General features: G+C 48.4%; 1 protein-coding gene across 4 annotated transcripts in view; it reads left to right on the plus strand.

Moving 5' to 3' along the window:
* EPHX1 (epoxide hydrolase 1) overlaps positions 1–21,320 on the plus strand; it is a 40,403-nt gene extending 19,083 nt beyond the window's left edge. For all 4 annotated transcript variants that reach the window (XM_064164600.1, XM_064164598.1, XM_064164601.1 and 1 more), the window contains exons 3-9: positions 1,906–2,086; positions 6,670–6,888; positions 9,558–9,687; positions 10,137–10,351; positions 12,839–12,947; positions 16,713–16,838; positions 20,287–21,320. In XM_064164600.1, the coding sequence (XP_064020670.1) occupies positions 1,906–2,086; positions 6,670–6,888; positions 9,558–9,687; positions 10,137–10,351; positions 12,839–12,947; positions 16,713–16,838; positions 20,287–20,506 (1,200 nt within the window). In that variant the 3' untranslated portion in view covers positions 20,507–21,320. The remainder of the gene's footprint in view (positions 1–1,905; positions 2,087–6,669; positions 6,889–9,557; positions 9,688–10,136; positions 10,352–12,838; positions 12,948–16,712; positions 16,839–20,286) is intronic.
* The last annotated feature ends 3,156 nt before the right edge of the window (positions 21,321–24,476 follow it).

The following is a 24,476-nucleotide window of genomic DNA, read 5'->3' on the forward strand; positions in this document are numbered from 1 at the left end:
CTGGGCAGCCTGGTCCAGTGTTCCATCACCCTCACAGTAAAGAAGCTTCTCCTTATGTTGAGGTTTGTATCCATTGCCCCTTGAGCTGTCGCAGGACACCGCTGAAGAGCGGCTGGCCTCTTCTCGACATCCACCCTTCAGATATTTATAGGCATTGATAAGATCTCCTCTGTCTTCTCCAGACTAAACAGCCCCAGGTCCCTCAGCTTTTCCTCATCACACAGATCTTCTCGTTCATCATCTTTGTAGCCTGCTGTTAGACTCTCTCTGTGATGGTTTGGGTGTTCCCTGCCCCCCCACCCCCACTTAGGAAATCACCCAGACTAGACTCAGTGGCTCTGGAAATTGAATGAAGCTTTGTGTTTACAGTATACAAGGCAAAAGGTAATACAGAAACACAGCAGCCCTCCCAGAAATCTGAGTCCCCAGGAGGGGCTCACAACCATCCTTCCACCTTCCTTCCACCCCTCAACCTTACCCTAGATCTTGCCTAATGTTTAAGGTAGCTTGGAGGGTCAGCCAGGGGGGTTAGGAAGCAGGTGGATCAGTCACACAGACGGCAGGTTAGGTTAGAGAGAGATGTGCAGCCCACAAAGCCCAGGGAACGTCTCTGTTATCTGCGTTTGGGTTCTTGTTCTTCTCCAGCTCAGCAAGCCTATGAGTGCAGCAGACATCACCATTGTTTCCTCTCCACAGCCTGTAATCTAGTTCTTCTCACCAGAACATTGTAGCTAGCTTCAAACTAGCACACTCTCTAGTATTTCCCTGTCCCTTTTGGCCTGGAACTGGACACGTTATTCCAGACATAGTTTCGCCAGGGCAGAGTAAGAGGGTGAGGAGAAACTCCCTTGATCTGCTGACCACACAGTTCTTAATGCACCCCAGGATACACCATTGGCCTTTTTGACCACAAGGGCACATGGCTGTCCCGTGGATAACCTACTATCCACCAGGACTCCATGGGTGGAAAACTCTTAAGTACATCCTTTAGCTAGGAGTTAAAGTCATGGTAGCATGCACTACTAAAACCCTGTTTCAGAAGGTGTGGGGCACAGGCAGGAGGCCAGGTGTGTGCAGACATGTTAGAAATGTCATTTTAAAATCCAGGCTTTCTGGGCATGTGTTCCATGCCCTAACAATGAGCTTGCAGGCAGAGACCATGCCTCGGCTGAGCCTGCCTATCCTCTCAGCCAGTTACAGCTCTATCACCAAGTTAGACAATGCTCTTCAGGTTTAAACCTCTCAGAGAGCTGAGCAGGATTAGATTTCCAGACTTGCCTTTCACCTTCAGGAGTTCTGTGGTTGTGTTTGCAGTAGGAAGGGGCCCTTGGCTGTCCTTCCTTGCTGAGTGATTTGGACTTATTTTTGCAGTTGCAACCTTGAAGTGCCGCAGGAAGGTCATGTGTGTAGTTACTCTGGATTGGGAAACTTTGATTTCAGCCTTTAATACCAACCTCGCAGCCATGGGCAATCCCCCAGAGTGTTTCCTAAGCAAAGACATCCAGCCCCTCAGCTTGGGAAGGAAAACAAAAGATTTGGACTAGATCCATGCACTGATTGTGAGGTTGGGCTCACAGGTAACCTGGGGAACAGAGTACAAGACCTCAGCTGCAAAGCCACAGTACTGTCAGAAGAGCGTTTTGTGCTCTCTGAGTATCAGCCTGGCAATCAAGTTAGCCAGCCCTGCCAAACAAAGAGCCTTGGAACAGCTGTAAATGGAAGAGGAAGGAGGCCATCTGGAGGAGAAAAAGAACTGGAACAGCTGATGGAGCATCAGCAGAAAGCATGTGTACTGTTAGGCATGTGGCTTGCCTTGCTTTCATACTAGAAACCATGCAGAGCAGAACCCAAGGTGGCAGACACAACTGCTTGTAATATTTTCTCTTTTGGCTTTTTCTTTTATAGGACTTATTTAGGAGGCTTGACCAGGCTCGATTCACTGAGCCACTGGAGAACAGTTGCTTCCATTATGGTACTAACTCCAAGTACCTCAGGAAGGTTGTCTCCTACTGGAAAAACCAGTTCAACTGGAAGAAACAGGTTGAAGTCCTCAACAAGTACCCACAATTCAAAACGAAGATTCAAGGTATGTGGTGGTTTTCCCTTTAAAAAGTAAACAGTAATACATAATCTTGGCTGCCAGGGGTTTCAGTGGTAAGAGAGCTGTGGTTGTGTTGCATGGGCCTTCCCTCCCTGCCATGGGATGGATCACTGGCATCCCTGCTGAAGCTGCAGAAAACTCCCTTGGAATCAAAGCCTTTAGGACAAGGAATGACAAATGGAATTCCTTTGTGCCTGGATGGGTTGTCAGCTGGTGCTAAGAAGAGACAGGCACAGGCATTTGGAGTCAGAACCAGATCTTCAGATGGACATGTGTTCCCTGACTTGCATGCAGTCGTGCAAAAATACCCACAGATGCCTGCTTTTGCTCCACGTAGTCCCCCAGCTGCTGCTGTCACAGTGATGCCATCAGGTTTGGCAGCCATCCTCAGCTGGGCGTGCTGGCTGCTCAGGTTGTCCCTGCTTGGCAGGGCAGATGTGCTCTGCTGCACGGTTTCAGGCACCCACAGGCCTAGAAAAGCAGAAAGCCTTTTCTTTGGGAGTGATGTGCTGCCAGGAGTGAGTGGTTTCTCTTTTTACTCAAAGCATAGGCACCTTCTGAAGGAGGCCATTCAGCTAAAGTCTGCTGGTGCTGGAGCTCGGTGAAACTGGACATTTTAAGTGCTTGAATTAGGGCTGTGCCTGGATCATTTTGGGGCACAGTTGGAGATTGAGAGCAGAGCAGGCAATTGTCTCACATAATGGCAAAAGTTCAACTTGGAGAGGGTGATAATTAGTTGCATCCTAGAAGTGAGCATTCTTTCAAATGGGTCAGTTCTCTGTAATATGCACATGGCTTTAGGACAAAAAGTGGTTGTGTTACAGTGGTTAGAATATAAAGGGTTTATTTCACAGATGCATAGAATGGCTTAGGTTGGAAGAGATCTTAGTGATCATTTCCCTCAACCTCCCCACCATGGGCAGGGACACCTCTCAACTAGACTTAGCTGCTCAAGGCCTCATCCAACCTGGCCTTGAACACCCCAGGGAGGAGACATCCACAAGCTCTCTGGACAGCCTATTCCAGAGTCTTACCACCCTCCTACTGAAGAACTTCTTCCTAAGATCCAGTCTAGACCTGCTCTTCCTCAGCTTAAAACCATTCCCCCTTGTTCTGTTGCTAGACACTACTATGAACAGTCCCTCTCCAGCCTTCCTGTAGGATCCCTTCAGGTATTAGAAGGCAGCTATAAGGTCCCTCCTTAGCAATTCCTTCTCTAGGCTGAACATCCCCCAGCTCCCCCAGCCTATTCTCATAGCAGAGATGTTCCAGCCCGTGGATCACCTTTGTGTCACTCCTCTGGACTTGCTCCAACAGCTCAGTGTCCTTATAAGGGGGACTCCAAAATTTACATGTGTACAACTGGGTTAGTGCTGAAACAGATAAAAGCAAAAGATTTTTCCCTTAAAAAAAAACCCCAACCTTATCATCTAGACAAGAAAGGGAAAGTAAGCTCAGGGCTTTTGGAACCCTGACAATAGGTTTTCCATGGGAGAGCAATGTGCCCTTGTGGTCAAGGTGGCCAGTGGTACCATGGGGTGTATCAAGAAAAGTGTGTCCAGCAGGTCTAGGGTGGTTCTCCTTCCCCTCTGCTCTGCACTGGTGAAACCATGCCTGGAATACTGCATCCAGTTTTGGGCTCCCCAGTTCAAGAGAAACGGAGATCTGCTGGAGAGCTACAAGAATGGTAATGGACTGCAACATAGAATCATAATCATAGAATCAAGCAGGTAGGAAGAGACCTCCAAGATCATCCAGGCCAACCTAGCACCCAGCCCTATCCAATCAACCAGACCATGGCACTAAGTGCCTCAGCCAGGCTTGGCTTCAACACCTCCAGGGACGGTGACTCCACCACCTCCCTGGGCAGCCCATTCCAATGCCAATCACTCTCTCTGCCAACAACTTCCTCCTAACATCCAGCCTGTACTTCCCCCAGCACAACTTGAGACTGTGTCCCCTTGTTCTGTTGCTGGGTGCCTGGCAGAAGAGCCCAACCCCCACCTGGTTACAGCCTCCCTTCAGGTAGTTGTAGACAGCAATGAGGGTTCCCTGAGCCTCCTCTTCTGCAGGCTGCACACCCCCAGCTCCCTCAGCCTCTCCTCCTAGGGTTTGTGTTCCAGGCCCCTCACCAGCTTTGTTGCCCTTCTCTGGACACCTTCCAGCACCTCAACATCTCTCTTGAATTGAGGAGCCCAGAACTGGACACAGCACTCAAGGTGTGGCCTGAGCAGTGCTGAGTACAGGGGCAGAATAACCTCCCTTGTCCTGCTGGCCACACTGTTCCTGAGCCAGGCCACAACATACCTCCCATGAAGAAAGGCTGAGAACTGGAGCTGTTTAGTCTTTAGAAGGCTGAGAGGGGATCTTATTAATGCCTATAAAGATTTCAGGAGTGGGTGTCAAGATGCTGACAGTCTCTTGTCCTACCCCTGGGCACCACTGACAAGGAGCAAAGGGTGCAAGCTGGAACACACAAGTTCTGCCTCCACACAAGGAGAAAGCTCTTTACTGTGAGGTTGCTGAAATCCTGGAGCAGGCTGCCTAGAGTTGGTGTGGAGTCTCTGGAGATTCAGAACCTGCCTGGATGTGGTCTGCTCTGCTCTAGGTGATCCTGCTTTGGCAGGGGCTTGGACTTGATCTCTAAAGGTCTCTTCCAACCTCTACCATTGTATGACAATGCACTATGTATAGAAATAGGAGGAGAAATGTCTGTGTTAGGAGTGATCACAAAAATGAGCCATGAAAAGACAAGATCAAACCTGCTGCACATAAGTTCCTGGCTTCTGTCAGCACGTGGAAGTTTCTCAGAAATCCACAAAATGGTCATGGATGGGGGAAGGGAAGTGAAAGATGATGGGATTGCTGGTGAGCTTGAGTTGATGTGAGTAAAATGTGCTTAAATACATCAAGAATTGAGGCATTCAGGCTCTGCTAAGAGCAAACTCCTGTATTCTGGGAAGCATACACTGAATGGGCTTAAGGAAAAGCATTTCACACGAAGCAAGCCCACTGCTTGCATAGTGTAAGGAGCACAAAGGAAACAGGACTGCAGTTCTTACCTTTTCACTTAGCCATGAGAGGACTGGTACTAGAACACCTCCCTGGTTTTCTTTGCTCATGTAAAGAGAGACTGAGAACCTTGGACAAAAGGTAGAACTACAGAACTGAACACTTGAACTGTCTTTTAGCAAGGTGTTTTTCAAGTCCTTGGTTTAAGCATGATGAATTTATCAACCTCCTCTTGAATATTATGTTCAGTTTTGGGCTCCTGGCTGGATGTTAGGAGGAAGTTCTTGACAGAGAGAGTGATTTGCCATTGGAATGGGCTGCCCAGGGAGGTGGTGGAGGCATCGTCCCTGGAGGTCTCCAAGAAGAGACTGGATGAGGCACTTGGTGCCATGGTCTGGTTGACTGGCTAGGGCTGGGGGATAGGTTGGACTGGATGATCTTGGAGGTCTCTTCCAACCTGGAGAGGGTCCAGCAGAGGGCTACGAGGATGATGAGGGGACTGGAGGGCATGGCTGATGAGGAGAGGCTGAGGGCCCTGGGGCTGCTTAGTCTGGAGAAGAGAAGACTGAGAGGGGATTGGATAAATGTTTCTAAGTATCTGAAGGCTGCCAAGAGGCAGGGGACAGGTTCTGCTCACTGCTCCCTGGGATAGGACAAGGAGCAATGGGTGTAAGCTGCAGCACAGGAGGTTCTGCCTCAACACAAGGGGGAACTTCTTTCCTGTAAGGGTCCCAGAGCACTGGAACAGGCTCCCCAGAGAGGTTGTGGGGTCTCCTTCTCTGGAGCCTTTCAAGGCCTGTCAGGATGTGTTCCTGTGTGCTCTGTGTTAGATAGGATTGTCCTGCTCTGGCCAAAGGGGGATTGGAGTCGTTGATCTCCTTGGGTCCCCTCCAACCCCTAACATCCTGTGAGCCTGTGAACAGTTCAGACATGTGGCTTCATTAGAGAAGGCCTCCACAGACAACACTCACTGAAGGCTATTTTGATTCCTTTTGATGTAACATTGGGATCAGTGACTGGAGACAGAAGCCAGACCTGTTCAAATGAGAAGGAAGGCCTGCACAAACCAAGCCATGTGATTAACACCCCTAAACAAACAGCTGCTAACTGGGAGGGGCTCCCTATCAAGTTGCAGCTGTATGCCTTCCATGAAGCAGAATCTGTAGTTGGCTGCAGCTTGTCTGGTGCCACATAGGGGAAATGTAAGGGCACTTGGCCCTGACTGTTGTAATCATCTCTTCTGCCTTTAAGCTGTGTGAGTCACCATGCTACCATTAGGAGTCTTCTTCACTTCTCTGTCTTGATTTGCCTGTGTGTCTAAACCCAGAAATACGGTGACCTTGTTTGCCTGCTGTGATGCTTAACTGCCCATTATAAAGCACTTTAAGGCACTTGGATAAACTGACCTAGAGCAGTGGGGGTTGTCTGCATGCTCGGGGGCGGGGGGGGGGGGGGGGAAAACAAAAGGCGACTTTAGCAAGGATCTATTGATTTCATCTGCTGTGTGATTAGTGTCAGTGGTCAGTTTGGGCTTGCTAACTGCTTTATGTTTACAGGCATCGATGTCCACTTTGTTCACGTGAAGCCTCGCCGCCTGCCTAAAGGGCAACCTGCAAAGCCACTGTTAATGGTTCATGGTTGGCCTGGCTCCTTCTATGAGTTCTACAAGATTATCGCTCTCTTGACGGATCCTGGCCTCTATGATGAACACGTCTTTGAAGTAATCTGCCCATCTATTCCTGGATTTGGTTTCTCAGAAGCACCCCACAAAAAAGGTATGATGTAAGAGAAGGAACTGAACTGCCCTAAGCCTAGTCTGACAGTGAGATAGCCCCAGTTAGCAGAACAGCAACTCCTGGCCCTTCCTGTTTTCTCAGTGTAGAAACAAAGATCCTGTGTGCCATGGGGCAAGGGGAGGTAAGAGTGTGACTTCAGGTGAACCATTCATTTGCTTCAGGAACGAGGTGTAGGTAATTTACAGAGAGTCCCATGGAAAAGACAGGGAGCAATAGGTACAAGTTACTCCTGGGGAGATTCTGACTGGACTCCAGAAGAAAATCATCATGAGAACAGGTAGACATCGAAGTGCTTGAGTGTGTCCAGAGAAGGGCAACGAGGCTGGGGAGAGGCCTTGAGCACAGCCCTACGAGGAGAGGCTGAGGGAGCTGGGATTGGTTAGCCTGGAGAAGAGGAGGCTCAGGGCAGACCTCATTGCTGTCTACAACTACCTGAGGGGAGGTTGTGGCCAGGAGGAGGTTGCTCTCTTCTCTCAGGTGGCCAGCACCAGAACAAGAGGACACAGCCTCAAGCTACGCCAGGGGAAATTTAGGCTGGAGGTGAGGAGAAAGTTCTTCCCTGAGAGAGCCATTGGACACTGGAATGGGCTGCCCGGGGAGGTGGTGGAGTCGCCGTCCCTGGAGCTGTTCAAGGCAGGATTGGACGTGGCACTTGGTGCCATGGTCAGGCCTTGAGCTCTGTGGTAAAGGGTTGGACTTGATGATCTATGAGATCTCTTCCAACCCTGATAATACTGTGATACTGTGATACATTAGAATTATTTTGTAGTAGAATCCACTACTTCCCCTACATTGCATGGTTTGAAGACTCAGCCTGACAGGGTGCTGGGCCACCTCATTTCAACTATATTGCTATCACGTAGCAAGGTTGGACCAATGATCTTCAGGTTCCCTTCCAAACTGGCATTCCATGATGCTATGACTTCATAAGTTACAAAGGACCATAACAAGTGATGAAGTGACAGCTCATGAACTGTGACTGAGTCAATGCTTGTGTGAGTAGGAAAGAGAAAACCTAATTTGTTACTGTTCCTTTTGGGTGTTTGGAATCCACATTCAGCAGCATTCTACTGGTAGGTAAGCAGTGGTTGAAACAAATCAAGTTGTGTACCTACCTGATAGATTTTGACCAAATACCTGCTTGTTCAGCTTGTGGTCTGGATTACATAAGCTGAAAACTGGAGCAAAGAAGTATCACAGTATCACAGTATCATCAGGGTTGGAAGAGACCTCATAGATCATCAAGTCCAACCCTTTACCACAGAGCTCAAGGCTAGACCATGGCACCAAGTGCCACGTCCAATCCTGCCTTGAACAGCTCCAGGGACGGCGACTCCACCACCTCCCCGGGCAGCCCATTCCAGTGTCCAATGACTCTCTCAGGGAAGAACTTTCTCCTCACCTCCAGCCTAAATCTCCCCTGGTGCAGCCTGAGGCTGTGTCCTCTTGTTCTGGCGCTGGCCACCTGAGAGAAGAGAGCAACCTCCTCCTGGCCACAACCTCCCCTCAGGTAGTTGTAGACAGCAATAAGGTCACCCCTGAGCCTCCTCTTCTCCAGGCTAACCAATCCCAGCTCCCTCAGCCTCTCCTCGTAGGGCTGTGCTCAAGGCCTCTCCCCAGCCTCGTTGCCCTTCTCTGGACACGCTCAAGCATCTCAATGTCCCTCCTAAACTGGGGGGCCCAGAACTGAGCACCAGACTCAAGGTGTGGTCTAAGCAGTGCAGAGTACAGGGGCAAAATGACCTCTCTGCTCCTGCTGAATGATACTGAGTTCAGCATTTAATTGTGTGTGGAGGTGAATGTGTGTTTCTCTGCTTGGAATCATAGAATATACTGGGTAGGAAGGCACTCTCAAATGTCATTTTGTCCAACGCCCCTGGCAAGGACATCTCTGGCTAGATTGGGTTGATCAGGGCCTCATCAAGTTTGAAAGCCTGCAGGGATGGAGCCTCCACCAGCTCCCTGAGCAACCTGTTCCACCAACATCACAGTAAAGAACTTCTTCCTAATGTCCAGTCTCCATCTATACTGCTCTAGTTTTAAAACCATTACCCCTTTGTCCTATCACTGCAAGCCCTTCTTAACAGTCCCTCCCCAGCCTTCTTGTAGGGTTCCTACAGGTACTGGAAGGCTGCTCTAAGGTCTCTCCAGAGCCTTCTCCTCAGGCTGAACAGCCCCAACTCCCTCAGCCTGTCTTCACAGGAGAGGTGCTTCCCTGCTTATAGTTTACACGGTCAGAATTCAGTGGAGAGATGCGTTACTAGTGCAAACAAAAGTTTCCAGCTGTCTCCAAGATGAGACTGCTCACAGGAGACAAAATGCAAACACATTGCCTAAGCAATGTTTTGTGCTTCTGACAGAGCTCAGCTGGGGTATGGCTGCAGCACAAAAGGAGTCTGGAGTCCCCCCCGCAGCGGGGCAAATGCATGAGCAATTGGGTTAGGGCAGCACTTGTCATATTTTCTGGTTGCTCTCTAGGTCTTGCTTGGATGATGTGACAAGGGTTTCATATAGTCTGTCAGACAAGCAAGGAAAAATGGACCTGTAACTCTCTAGGAACTTGGACATTGCCTTTGTGTGAGAATAAGTGCTGCAGAGTCAGAAGTGTAGCTGGAATGAATGCAGCTGAGCTCTCTCTTTTTCTGCAGGCTTTGATTCTGTCAGTGCCGCTTCCGTGTTCTACGAATTGATGCTCAGACTGGGATTCAAGCAGTTCTACATACAAGGTGGTGATGCTGGCTGGCTCATCTGCACCAATCTGGCCCAGATAGCTCCCAGGTGATTGGCATACAAAGCTGTTTGGGTCTTTATATTTGAACAGTTATTTCTTGTGCGTTTGAGGGTTCCTGTCCCAAGCCTGCACTGCAGTTTCTCTCTCTGCAGTGCTCAGTGTTAAGCAGAGATCCAAGATTATATAGCTAAGCTTTATACCTGGTTTATAGCAGTAGTTTTGTAATGGCCCCACTGGAGTCTGGAGTGGCACAAAAGGAGGGTTTGTGACTTAGTGCCCAGCAGTGTGTGCTGATGGCTTGCAGTACTCCTGCTTTGACTTGTCACTTCCCTGTGGGAAACCACACGGCAAAGTACAGTGAAGGTGATGGTGTAATTAACAACAGATCAGAAATGAAGCATGTCCATTTGTGTTCATTACCTTTTAAATACAGCCTCTTTGAATGACATTTGGTTAATTTGGGGGGGGGCTTTCCCCTGTTTTTTTCTCTTTCCAGCCACGTGAAAGGTCTCCATTTAAATCTAGCCTTAGCTACAAAGATGGGATTCATGCAGCTGCTCTCCATACTGCTGGGCCGCTATCTTCCAGGGCTCTTTGGCTTTCAGGATGAAGATGTCAGGAGGATGTTTCCCTTCTTGAAGAAAGTGCTTTACAAGATGTTGCTGGAGTCTGGCTATGCTCACATACAGGCTACAAAGCCTGATACTGTTGGTAAACCAAGCTAAAAACACCCTTTTTGCTCAGCTGTTCGTTTCAGTTGTACTGCAGACACCAAATGCACTGCTGAAAAATAGGCAGAAAGTCAAAGTGGTCTTTGTTCAGGGAAATTCAAGTAGGAGAGTTGGAGGTTTTTAAAGGTGGGGTCTTTGCCTGTATCCAAGTCAGAAAAGGTCCCATACAGCACTGCACTCCCACTCCCTTTTGCATGGAGAAGCAGTGGATCTGCACATGAAAACTGAGCCTGCTCTAAGTGCCACTGACCTAGTTCTAAGTTTTCATAAATAAAATAGTTTAATACCTCACTTCTGCTGTCACTGGGGACTAAATTATGTCTCAGATGCAGCTAAGCTAAGAGCAAAAGATAGTTTCTTCACAGAGAATGGATCACATTCAAATGATGTAAACCACAAGAAGCTTTTAGCTTCCAATGTATGCCTAAAAGGCATTCCTATGTATACTATTTCTAGATGAAACAATCCTCAGATACTTATAGGTGAGCAATCTGAGTAAGTGCTGCTGTCTTGAAAGCATCTTTTGCAACTGAATTGGCCAACTGAGTCAAGGGTATCAGTTGTGTTTTAGTTCAGCACAGCAGCAATTCACTTGTGGATTTTATTGGGAAAAATAGCTAAGGAAGCAATTACTTAATGGTGTTCCATAAGCTAATCCACAGAAGCAGGTAGATGCTTCAAATGTGTGGGGAAAATGAGCATTTTATAGTTTTTCACTAATTTTTTTCCTTCCTTTTGATTTTTTTTGGTTCTAAAAATTAGTGTTTTATCTCCTTTTGTGCTCTGAGAGGAGAGGAGAGGAGGAAGCTGGTAGTTGAAAGATGCCTAGCTATGCTCCTTCTGCTCTACTGTTCTGGCTGATTCTTCTCCCTACCACTGATGTGTAGACTGGAGACCAAAAGCCAGTTCATGCTTTGGGAACCTAAGCAGGAGCTTTACTCCAATGTTGAGGACACTGAGGAGAGGAGCAAGGCAGGTGGCAGCTTCCCATACACAGAAATACCTGGCCCCTATCAGGAATAATGTGGCTAGCAGGACAAGGGAGGTTATTCTGTCCCTGTACTCAGCACTGATCAGGCCACACCTTGAGTGCTGTGTCCAGTTCTGGGCTCCTCAATTCAAGAGAGATGTTGAGGTGCTGGAAGGTGCCCAGAGAAGGGCAACAAAGCTGGGGAGGGGCCTGGAACACAAAGCCTATGAGGAGAGGCTGAGGGAGCTGGGGGTGTGCAGCCTGCAGAAGAGGAGGCTCAGGGCAGAGCTCATTGCTGTCTACAACTACCTGAAGGAGGCTGTAGCCAGGTGGGGTTGGGCTCTTCTGCCAGGCAAGCAGCAAGAGAACAAGGGGACACAGTCTCAAGTTATGCCAGGGTAGGTCTAGGCTGGATGTTAGGAGGAAGTTGTTGGCAGGGAGAGTGATTGGCATTGGAATGGGCTGCCCAGGGAGGTGGTGGAGTTGCCATCCCTGGAGGTGTTGAAGCCAAGCCTGGCTGAGGCACTTAGTGCCATGGTCTGGTTGACTGGCTAGGGCTGGGTGCTAGGTTGGCCTGGATGATCTTGGAGGTCTCTTCCAACCTGCTTGATTCTATGATAAAAATGCTAAAGAAAGGAGCATCAGGTAGCTGGAAGAAGCATGGCCATAGAGGCTACCAGAGTCTTCTCAAGACTTCTGGTGATACAGGACTACATTGCAAGCTGTCCTAAGCAAGGAAGCTGTCTATGGCTCTTGATATATATGTACTATGCTTGCTAACACTACAGACTTTATTGCCTCAGAGCTGGCTTTTGATCATATTGGCTTGTGGGCATTTGGGTTTGCACAGTCTTTGGGAAACCTGCATGAAGTGTGGGTTCCTTTTCAACTGACTAAGAAACACTCTTCTTCAAAGTAATGTGGTGCTACATGTAAACCAGGGTGCTCTTTGTTCAGAGTAAGGCATAGAATCATAGAATCAACCAGGTTGGAAGAAACCTCCAAGATCACCCAGGCCAACCTAGCACCCAGCCCTAGCCAGTCAACCAGACCATGGCACTAAGTGCCTCAGCCAGGCTTTGCTTCAACACCTCCAGGGACAGTGACTCCACCACCTCCCTGAGCAGCCCATTCCAATGCCAATCACTCTCTCTGACAACAACTTCCTCCTAACATCCAGCCTAGACCTCCTCTAGCACAACTTGAGACTGCGTCCCCTTGTTCTGTTGCCACTTGCCTGGCAGAAGAGCCCAACCCCACCTGGCTACAGCCTCTCTTCAGGTTGTTGTAGACAGCAATGAGCTCTGCCCTGAGCCTCCTCTTCTCCAGGCTGCACACCCCCAGCTCCCTCAGCCATTTTGACTCAACAATAAATGGCTCCAACTTGTTCTTCTGTTTGAAGAATACAGCTGTGTTGTTACGGGGCCACTTCTCTAACAGGCTGAGTTTAGTTGCCAGACATTGCCATTATAGTTAATTTTTCCTCCTCCTTTTCAGGCTGTGGTTTGAATGACTCCCCTGTAGGACTGGCTGCATACATCTTGGAAAAATTTTCCACATGGACTGATCTGGAATTTCGTGATTTGGAGGATGGAGGGTTAGAGAGGTAATGTTCTCTTGTATCACAGTGTCACAGTATCACCAAGGTTGGAAGAGACCTCACAGATCATCAAGTCCAACCCTTTACCACAGAGCTCAAGGCCAGACCATGGCACCAAGTGCCATGTCCAATCCTGCCTTGAACAGCCCCAGGGACGGCGACTCCACCACCTCCCCGGGCAGCCCATTCCAGTGTCCAATGACTCTCTCAGGGAAGAACTTTCTCCTCACCTCCAGACTAAATCTCCCCTGGCGCAGCCTGAGGCTGTGTCCTCTCGTTCTGGTGCTGGCCACCTGAGAGAAGAGAGCAACCTCCTCCTGGCCACAACCTCCCCTCAGGTAGTTGTAGACAGCAATGAGGTCTCCCCTGAGCCTCCTCTTCTCCAGGCTAACCAATCCCAGCTCCCTCAGCCTCTCCTCGTAGGGCTGTGCTCAAGGCCTCTCCCCAGCCTCGTTGCCCTTCTCTGGACACGCTCAAGCATCTCAATGTCCCTCCTAAACTGGGGGGCCCAGAACTGAACACAGCACTCAAGGTGTGGTCTAAGCAGTGCAGAGTACAGGGGCAGAATGACCTCCCTGCTCCTGCTGACCACACCATTCCTGATGCAGGCCAGGATGCCACTGGCTCTCTTGGCCACCTGGGCACACTGCTGGCTCATGTTCAGGCATGTATCAATCAGCAGTGTGCCTTGTTGAGTGAGGTGGCTGAGACCACAGTCATAGCCAAAGACTGAATCCATCGCCTCCTGTCTTGTAGGCAGCCTGCAGCAAACCACAAATGGTTCCATGAGGGCTGAGCTTCTCCCTTCCCAATTTAATCTAGAAAAAGAGATAACACCCTGCAACTTCTGGATATTAAAAACTATTGGAGTAATTCATTAGCACAGATAAATACCCAAAAGTTTAACTTGCATTAAGATGTCAGGAAACACAACTTGTGATTCACTTCAACGCTGATACTAAACCCTCTGTGAATTTGCTAAGGCAATGCTGCCCAATCAGTTGCTTACAAAAGATCAATCTTCTGGATATTAAAAAACTATTGGAGTAATCATTAGGACAGGAAAATTGGAGTAATCTTCAGGATAGAAAAATTGGAGTAATCATTAGGACAGAAAACACTCCAGAAGTTTAACTTACATTAAGATGCTGGGAAACAGAACTCGCGATTCACTTCAACGCTGATACTAAACCCTCTCTGAATTTGCTAAGGTAATGCTGCCCAATCAGTTGCTTATGAAAGATGATTCTTCTGAATATTAAAAAACTATTGGAGTAATCATTAGGACAGAAAAATTGCAGTAATCATTAGGGCAGAAAAAACTCCACAAGTTTAACTTACATTAAGATGTTGGGAAACGGAACTTGCGATTCATTTCAACGCTGATACTAAACCCTCTGTGAACTTGCTAAGGCAATGCTGGCCAATCAGTTGCTTACAAAAGATCAATCTTCTGGATATTAAAAACTATTGGAGTAATCATTAGGACAGGAAAATTGGAGTAATCATTAGGACAGAAAACACTCCAGAAGTTTAACTTACATTAAGATGTTGGGAAACAGAACTCGCGATTCATTTCAACGCTGATACTAAACCCTCTCTGAATTTGCTAAGGTAATGCTGCCCAATCAGTTGCTTATAAAAGATCATTCTTCTGGATATTAAAAACTATTGGAGTAATCATTAGGACAGGAAAATTGGAGTAATCATTAGGACAGAAAACACTCCAGAAGTTTAACTTACATTAAGATGTTGGGAAACAGAACTCGCGATTCACTTCAACGCTGATACTAAACCCTCTCTGAATTTGCTAAGGCAATGCTGCCCAATCAGTTGCTTACAAAAGGTCAATCTTCTGGATATTAAAAAACTATTGGAGTAATCATTAGGACAGAAAAATTGGAGTAATCATTAGGGCAGAAATATTGGAGTAATTCATTAGGACAGAACCCCCCCCCGAAGTTTAACTTGCATTAAGATGTTGGGAAACAGAACTCGCGATTCATTTCAACGCTGATACTAAACCCTCTGTGAACTTGCTAAAGCAATGCTGCCCAATCAGTTGCTTATAAAAGATCAGTGCAGTTCACATCTGAGGTGGAGGCCCCCTTGAAAATTGCTGAGGTATATGGCAGGAGTGGAGTGGTATGTTATGAAAAGGTCTAGTGACAGTGGGATTGACCAGAGTGTTTGCACTGCATCCAGCTAACAATCTGATAGGAAACATGCTGTTTGCAGCACATGTTGGTGTGGTGGCTCTGTTGAAGGCTTGTGGTAGCATTTCAAATCATGAATTATAGATGGAGCAAGCTGTTCTATGTGCTCCTCTGATCCTACCCTCAGTTTATGGACAGTGCAGACAGCCATGCTGGAGCGTAAGGTGCTGGTTGGAGTCTGCTTTCCATGCAGGAGCTAAAAGGTCTTGGTGGTTTGGTCACTGACAGATGAGTAGCAGCACCTGTCACCTCTTAACTCTTGCCTTAACCAAGTTGTAGCTTAGAGTCATAGAATCAACCAGGTTGGAAGAGACCTCCAAGATCATCCAGGCCAACCTAGCACCCAGCCCTAGCCAGTCAACCAGACCATGGCACTAAGTGCCTCAGCCAGGCTTTGCTTCAACACCTCCAGACACAGTGACTCCACCACCTCCCTGGGCAGCCCATTCCAATGCCAATCACTCTCTCTGCCAACAACTTCCTCCTCACATCCAGCCTAGACCACCCCTGGCACAACTTGAGACTGTGTCCCCTTGTTCTGTTGCTGGGTGCCTGGCAGAAGAGGCCAACCCCACCTGGCTACAGCCTCCTTCAGGTAGTTGTAGACAGCAATGGGGTCTGCCCTGAGCCTCCTCTTCTGCAGGCTGCACACCCCCAGCTCCCTCAGCCTCTCCTCACAGGCTTTGTGTTCCAGGCCCCTCCCCAGCTTTGTTGCCCTTTTCTGGACACCTTCCAGCACCTCAACATCTCTCTTGAATTGAGGGGCCCAGAACTGGACACAGCACTCAAGGTGTGGCCTGAGCAGTGCTGAGTACAGGGGAACAATAACCTCCCTTGTCCTGCTGGCCACACTGTTCCTGAGCCAGCCCAGGATGCCATTGGCTCTCTTGGCCACCTGGGCACACTGCTGCCTCATCTTCAGCTACTCTCTACCAGTGCCCACAGGTCCCTTTCTGCCTGGCTACTCTCAGCCACTCTGGCCCCAGCCTGTAGTGCTGCTTGGGGTTGTTGTGGCCAAAGTGCAGTATCCTGCACTTAGCCTCGTTCAATCTCATTCCATTGGCCTCTGCCCACCCATCCAGCCTGGCCAGGTCCCTCTGCAGGGCTCTCCTACCATCCAAGAGCTCCACACCTGCTCCTAGCTTGGTGTCATCTGCAAACTTACTGATGCTGGACTCAATCCCCTCGTCCAGATCATCGGTAAAGATGTTGAACAGGACTGGGCCAGCACTGATCCCTGGGGCACACCACTAGTGACAGCTGCCAGCTGGATGTGGCACCATTCACCACCACTCTGTGGGCCCAGCCTTCCAGCAGTTCTTGACCCATATCAGAGTGAATCTGTCCAAGCCATGAGCTGCCAGCTTGGCCAGGAGCTTGTTGCAGCAGAGAGTTTCAGAGGCTTTGCTGCAGTCCAGGTAGACTCCATCCACAGCCTGCCCCACATTCTCTCTGTAGCTCTTCTCTTACAACCTAACCAAAGGGAAGCCCCTGCTGAAGGAATGCAAAATGGTATTTGGTTCTAACCAAAAAACCTCTGGGCTTCCCTTTTCAGGAAGTTCAGCCTGGATGACCTGCTTACCAATGTCATGATCTACTGGGTGTCAGGCTGCATGGTCTCCTCCATGCGTTTCTACAAAGAGAATCTGCAGCAGGGGCTGGGCACACAGGAGCATGACAAGTAAGTGGTTTGCTTTGGGGTTTTTCCTTGGACTATTTTACCTTCAGCTTCATGTTGTGGTTGCAGACAGGCTGCTTGTGTCTTGGAGCTGCTGCAGGTTTCTGAATGCTGAGGAAAAGCAATGCTCTCTCACACCATTACTCTGCAGGAGAGCTCTGTCAGTTGATGTGCTTATGTTGTGCTTGGGAAAAATTGGGTAAGAATCCTAAACTGTCAGTAAAGAGATCTGACTGAAGACACTGCTTGAAGACCTCTTGGTCATGGCATGTCCACCTAGGGAAAGGCATGGGCAGGCACTTTCAGATTCCTCTTCAGTTACTAAATTAGCCTGTGACTGAGACATGCAGTCACTTCTTGTTTAGAGTTTGCTTTGTAGTTCTGCTACTCTTCTGGACACAGTTTGCCCATTTCTGCAAAAGATTTAAGCCCTGCCCTTGGAAGCAACTTCAGGATGCTGCCAAGCTCTGTAATTTGCAAATCAGTAAGACTGAGGTTCCTGCTGTGCAGATGCTTAAGACAGCAGCTTGGTTGCATATACGTGTGTCAGCTTGAGTATTAGTGATAACTTAAACCTGCCCTCAGGTATTTGGAACCACAGGTCAGGGCTGTGGTATTTATTTGGCTGTGAAATGATGCTCCCAGGAAGCTGACTCAATTCTTGAAGCTGCTGTGGGCAGTATCCTGCTCCAGTTCTGCTAACGTGAGATGAGCTCTATGAGCTTCTGTGTGCCTAGGGGAAAGAGTCTCACAGTCCTATGCAAAATTAGGCACCCTCTTTTCATGCTGTCAGTAGTTATGTGCCCAACTATTTTTGTGTCTAAACTTTAGCATCTGTCACTTCTCACAATGCAGCTTGTGCCTATAGGCTGTCTAAGCCTAGATAGTGTTGTTCTGTTTGTAACAAGTGTGGTGGATCTTCCCAATTGCTAAGATATTCTCCCCTCAAATCCAGTTGCTTTGCTCTACTTGATAGTGTGCAAAATGTTCTATAGAGTTGGGTGGTGTGGGTTAAAGCAAGACCTGCTCTACAGGGTGAAGTCCCATGTTCAAGAATGCTTTGCATTGGAAGGCATCTTAAAGACCATCTAGTTCTGTCCCCCAGTCACAGGCAGGGAGACCTTCCACCAGACCAGGCTGCTTACAGCCCTGCCCAACCTGACCTTGAACACCTCCATGGAGGGGGCATCCACAGCCTCCCTGAGCAACCTGTTCCAATGTCTCACCACCCTCAGTGGAAAGAATTTCTTCCTAATCTTCAGTCTAAACCTCCCTTCTTCCAGCTTCAATCCATTCCCCCTTATCCTGTCACTACAAGCTCTTGTAAGAAATCCCTCCCCAGTTTTCTTATAGGCATCCTTGAGGTGTTGGAAGGCTGCTCTAAGGTCTGACAGGAGTCTTCTCCTGGCTGAACAGCCCCAACTCTCCCAGCCTGTCCCTGTAGGGGAGGTGCTCCAGCCCCCTGATCATCTTTGTGGCCTTCCTCGATGTGGTAGTTTGGCAGAGGGTGTGGGTTCCTTTAAGAAGACTACAGAGACAGAGTCCTGCCCAGAGGACAGACCTGGTGGTCCCAGGATATTGTAATGCTGCCTTTCTATTCTGCTTTCTGGTATCACAGCTTACAAGGCAGTGCCTGGCTGATATCTCTCTCTTCTCTTCTCCCTGCCTCTCTCTCCAGGCAGAGCAGTGTCGCTTCTTATCTTGTGGCTGGTGTGGGAGATGGCTCCTGCCTGGCAGGGAGGTTTGAGCTGTGTCTTACAGTCTGCTGAGGCCTTGGAGGCCTAAGCTTGGAGAGGGCAGTTTCAACCTACTCTCAGGCCTGCTGAGGGTGAAAGGGGTGGAAGATTCTAGGAGGCTTTAGTCTGACAGACTTGGCCTAGCTTGTGGATGTATTCATTCTACTTGATTGCCTTTTGCATATGTGCACCTGTAAATAGAATCTCCTGTTAAACCTCCAGTCAGTGTGCAGGGTCTTCATTCTTGCTCTTCAAAAGGAGTAATGCCAGTTCTGTCCTCCAGTTCTGAATAGCTCATGGCACTAAACTAGGACATTCTGGACCTGCCCGTGCAGTTCACAGTATCACAGTATCATCAGGGTTGGAAGAGACCTCATAGATCATCAAGTCCAACCCTTTACCACAGAGCTCAAGGCCAGACCATGGCACCAAGTGCCACGTCCAATCCTGCCTTGAACAGCTCCAGGGACGGCGACTCCACCACCTCCCCGGGCAGCCCATTCCAGTGTCCAATGACTCTCTCAGGGAAGAACTTTCTCCTCACCTCCAGCCTAAATCTCCCCTGGTGTAGCTTGAGGCTGTGTCCTCTTGTTCTGGTGCTGGCCACCTGAGAGAAGAGAGCAACCTCCTCCTGGCCACAACCACCCTTCAGGTAGTTGTAGACAGCAATGAGGTCTCCCCTGAGCCTCCTCTTCTCCAGGCTAACCAATCCCAGCTCCCTCAGCCTCTCCTCGTAGGGCTGTGCTCAAGGCCTCTCCCCAGCCTCGTTGCCCTTCTCTGGACACGCTCAAGCATCTCAATGTCCCTCCTAAACTGGGGGGCCCAGAACTGAACACAGGACTCAAGGTGTGGTCTAAGCAGTGCAGAGTACAGGGGCAGAATGACCTCCCTGCTCCTGCTGGCCACACCATTCCTGATGCAGGCCAGGATGCCACTGGCTCTCTTGGCCACCTGGGCACACTGCTTGCTCATGTTCAGGTGGGTATCAATCAGCACCCCCAGATCCCTCTCTGTCTGGCTGCTCTCCAGCCACTCCGACCCCAGCCTGTATCTCTGCATGGGGTTGCTGTGGCCAAAGTGCAGCACCCTGCACTTGGAGCTATTGAACACCATCCCCTTGGACTCTGCCCATCTGTCCAGGCAGTCAAGGTCCCGCTGCAGAGCCATGTCCTTCTGGTGATAGGGGTCCCAAAACTGGACATAGTACTCCAGGTGGGGTCCTCTGAACACATCTAAACACACTGCTGTCCTCCCTCTTTGCAGCAGTTAGAGGCAACTCTTCCCTTTCCTGCTCTCCATCTGTCCTGCCAGGCTCAGTGTGGTAGAGTTGTTGGAGTAGTCATAATAAATCTCCCTCCAGCCCTTGTCCAGTTGAGTCATTTTTTTTCCCCTTAATATCTGACTCTTGAGCCCTGCATGCAGCATGAGCAAAGCTGATACCCAAGCACCTCCTGGGGATCTCTTCTCAGTTTTCATGCTTTTAACTCTCCTGCTCTGGCTCCTTAGCAAAGCTGTCTCACTATGACTGTGTGCAAACGCTGGGTTGTTTTTTCCCCCAGGAACAGAGCATTCTCTGACCTTAACATTTAGAGTCCAGAAGGCAGATCTTCAGTGCCTAACAACCTTATGCCCAACTCTTTAAGAACAGCATTTCCTTGGGACTTTTCCAATTCTTGTGAAGTGTCTGAACAATTCTTCTCCCTCCTCTCTCTCAGGCTGACAGTACAAGTACCTACTGGCATTGCCTCCTTCCCTAATGAAATCATGCACACACCCCAGGCTTGGGCCCAGAAGAAATACATCAACATAGTTTCCTTCCATTTCATGCCTCGAGGTGGCCACTTTGCAGCTTTGGAGGAACCTGAACTTCTGGCTGAAGATATTCTACATTTTGTTGAGAAAGTAGAGAAAGAGCAGCTTTGGAGGAAGAAATAAGAGTAACTCCCCTAATGAATAGCAGGGTAATTGCTTAGAGCTTAGCACAGGTACAGGCCTTACTAAGTCTCCTTTAATCCATGTAAGTAGTTTATTCTTGACCAAATGTGAGAGAGGACAGCCAAGAAAACTGCAGCCTGTCTCACTGAGGTACTGCCATGGGGAACTGCTGGCTTTGGGTTGATATTTGCTTTGTTCAGCTAGGCTAAGAAAGTAGCATGAGGATTGTTTGGTTATCTTGTCCCCCAAGCACAGACTTCTCAAATCTGCTTTGCAATATTCCTCATTCTTGCTTTGAAATTGAAACCTTCCAACTCCTCACACTGCTAATAACGTAACTAACAGCAATTTAATTGTCATGAAAGGCTGCTTTTTTTCCCCACAGCAACAGTAAAACTCGAGTTGATGTAGGTCTGAGGTTCCACACAAAGAATGGGGAACAACCTAGCAAGACCCAACTTGCATGAGCATGTTGGGTAAGCAGCATGGATGAGCTACAAACAGCAGCTTTAAACTAGCCAGCTGGCTACTGCTGGCTGCCTTCCTTTTGCAGCCTGGGCTTTCAAGCAGCACCCTGGCTGTGAGGAGAAAAATCAGCTCCCAGGACAGCAGCATGTGTGAAGCAGCTGAAACACAGGTGGCTGCAGCTTGGACCAGAAGGAGGGGGTGGGGTGTAGGAGCGATTTTAGCCCAAGCTATCTCTGCACTGAATTTGTACTCAACTCAAATCATAGCCCTGGACAGGCTCAAGACACTGCAGCTTTGCACTGTTAAGAGTAAAAATGTCAATAATTAAAAGAACCTTTCATTAAGATTCTGAATAATACCTGTGTGTTTCTTTCAATGCCTGAGGTTTTGCTTGGTGCCAGCAAAGAGAAGCTTCAGCTTGGAGCCTCTATCGATTCTGTGCTGCATCTGCTGCAAAGGTCAGATGGAAGGCAAACTGCTTAAAGAAAATTGAAGTTGAAGGGCTGCATGGTTCTGCCAGCAACGGTCCCTGGTGTGTGCAGCTGAGCTTCAAACACTTACAACTGTGTCCAGATGACTGATTTTTGGTATGGTTTTGTTCTCCAGTCACTTCTGATAGACTTTCCTACCCTGGCAAGCACAGGGAAATATAATCCAGCAGTAACACTTGCACAGATGAGTGTTGTTTCACCATATTAATTGCAATGGAAGCTGTTAAATAAGAGTCACTCCAGCAGAGCCCTGTTTCACCCCACAGGGCTTTTTAGACTCAGGACTACCACCCTGCCTTCCTTCTGTAAAACAAACAACACTCCTGCTGGGCACATTTGAATCTTGGTGCTCAAAGCCACCTGATAAGCCATGACAGAAAATCATTAGTGCAGATGGGTTGTGGACCAGCCTGGATCTGCTTTTTGAGCAGGAGACCTGTCACTACCTTTTCTTTTGCCTCCTGTGCTTCTGCACCTTCCTTCTGAGAGAGGAAGGCTCAGTAGCTCTCAGGCCTCCCCACAGAATCTGAGTGCAGTGTTGCCTTTTAGCTGCACTTTAATTCTTGAAGACAGCTGATTGCTTCTAGATCAGTAGCGAGCACTAAGTCTACCTCCACTTGTAAATGCTTTCATTAGTCAGAGTGTACATTCTCATGTCATAGAGTTGTTTCTGTTGGAGAAGACCTCTAACATCACTGCTTCCAACTATCAGCCTAAGACCACCATGGCCATTGGTTCAGGCCAAGCTGTTCTGAATAGACAGGAAGAAAATACAGAACTGTTTACTTTGTCTAAAACAGGTTGGTCTTAGAATCATAGAATCAACCAGCTTGGAAGAGACCTCCAAGATCATCCAGGCCAACCTAGCACCCAGCCCTAGCCAGTCAACCAGACCATGGCACTAAGTGCCTCAGCCAGGCTTTGCTTCAACACCCCCAGGGATGGTGACTCCACCACCTCCTTGGGCAGCCCATTCCAAGACTATCCCAGACTTGTTTCAGGTGCAGCATATTGCAATGAGTTGCTTATCAGCTCACCTCTGACAGTGACAGATGTTTACAGGCCCTACTATGCTCCCTCTTGCACAAGTCTTGATCTCTTTCTTCTGTCCCTTGTGTGGCCTTATATTTCAGCGATGGAGATCCTCTCTCATCTTTTATGCACATGGCAGACATCTGCTGTGGTGCTAGGGAGCACTGCCACGTACTGATATAACTGAATACTTCCCCAGGGACTGCTCAGTCACAAAGCAGATAGAGTAACTGGGAAGGAAGTTTGCCATATGATACCTGTGCCAAGCAGATTTTCAGATGAGTAGAAGGCTCCAAGCATTTTCTCTCTCTCCCCTCTGGAAGAGATCTGTTTGAAGGGGCCCAGCCTCAGTGAAAGAGGGCACATCAGGACTCTGCTTTGCAATCTTTCATTACAGCAGCTCATCCATGCTCAGTCACCAGCAAGAGCTGGCCAGGAAACAACTGCCTGTAGAACCTTTCTGTTTTCACATGTGCCTCACAGCACTTGGCAATCTGTGACACTGATAATGAGCAGAGAGTACATGAGCACATCCTTGCCCCACTCTGTGTGCCAGGTAAGTGCACTTCAGCCTACTACAAGCACCAGCTGTCCATGCTGGCTGCTTTACTCAGTGTGGAAAAGAGGCATAGAGACAGTAAACCCAGCACAAAAATGGGGTTAGCTACTATCTGAAAGAGAAAGAAATCTGGACCTAAAAGGTGTAGATTTTAAAAGCTTAGAAATGACAATTAAATACCTGTCACATAGCAAAGGTGGTTCTGATGTCACATTTCTCAAGTCTTAAGCCAACACTGTCAGCAGCTGTTGTACCTAAGCACTGATGAGAAGGTGATGGACAAAGGACTGAAGTACTATGAGCACATACAAGAGTATAAAATAGAGTTCTGTGCCTGCCCTCCCCTCCCCTCTTTCAAAAGAGCCATCTCTTAGTATAACCCAGCCCATAGTGCAAGGCTTAATGCTAATGAAGTGTGTGTGGGCTTAGTGATATCATCTGCATCTCCTTCCACAGGCCTAAGATTTGGATTTGGTACCCACCTTAAGTGAACCCAGACTCACCACAGATTCACTCTGCTCTTGGCTAAGGGTTTGGGTTTTTTTTTGATACAGCACTAAAATGGGCACAGAAAACATCAAACAGAGAATAAGTTTTACCCTTTCTGTTAGCAAATGATCAACTCTTAAGTACATAATAAAATCACTGCAGTTAGAAGGGACTCCCTGCTCTGTTACCTTGTTCTTATTGACACAGACCCATAGAATCGTTTTGGTTGGAAAAGACCTTAAAGGTCATTAAGTCAAACCCTTCTCTACCATGTCTGGTGCTAAACCATGTGCCTCAGCACCACATCTCTGCCTCTTTTAAACACCTCCAGGAACAGGGAGGGAGTCAAGCACTGGGCCTGGGGACTTTGTTCCAGTGTTTGAGAATCACAGTATCATCATCAGGGTTGGAAGAGACCTCACAGATCATCAAGTCCAACCCTTTACCACAGAGCTCAAGGCTAGACCATGGCACCAATCCTCTCAGTGAAGAGATTTCTTCTGCTACCCAACCTAAACGTCCCCTGGTGCAAGCTGAGGCTGTTTCCAAATTCATATTTAATGTAAAGGTGTTGGCTGTATGTTAATAGTTCCCTCAGCAGGCCCCCACACAGGGTTATTATAGATACTGGGAACTGAGTGAGAATCCTGGTTTGCCTTTGCTTGCCATGAGCCAGCTCAGGACCCACTCTTCTAACAGTAAATTTTCTTTACTGAGGCCAAAGGCACAGCCTGAGCTGTTTTGGGGCATAAGGGTCTTTGAAAGAGCAGCTCTGGCCTTCAGGAGCACTCACAAAATCCAGTGCCACCTTTATGCTCAATATTTTGTTTGGCCCCAGAGACATTTCTTGGCTGGCATAGCTGCCATTTCCAAACCAAAGGTGCCCCAAAGATCTCTGCTCAATGACCTAAAAGCCATTCCTCCTTAAGCT

The sequence above is a fragment of the Pogoniulus pusillus genome, chromosome 25, assembly GCF_015220805.1.
Source record: "Pogoniulus pusillus isolate bPogPus1 chromosome 25, bPogPus1.pri, whole genome shotgun sequence".
Classification (NCBI taxonomy): Eukaryota; Metazoa; Chordata; class Aves; order Piciformes; family Lybiidae; genus Pogoniulus; species Pogoniulus pusillus.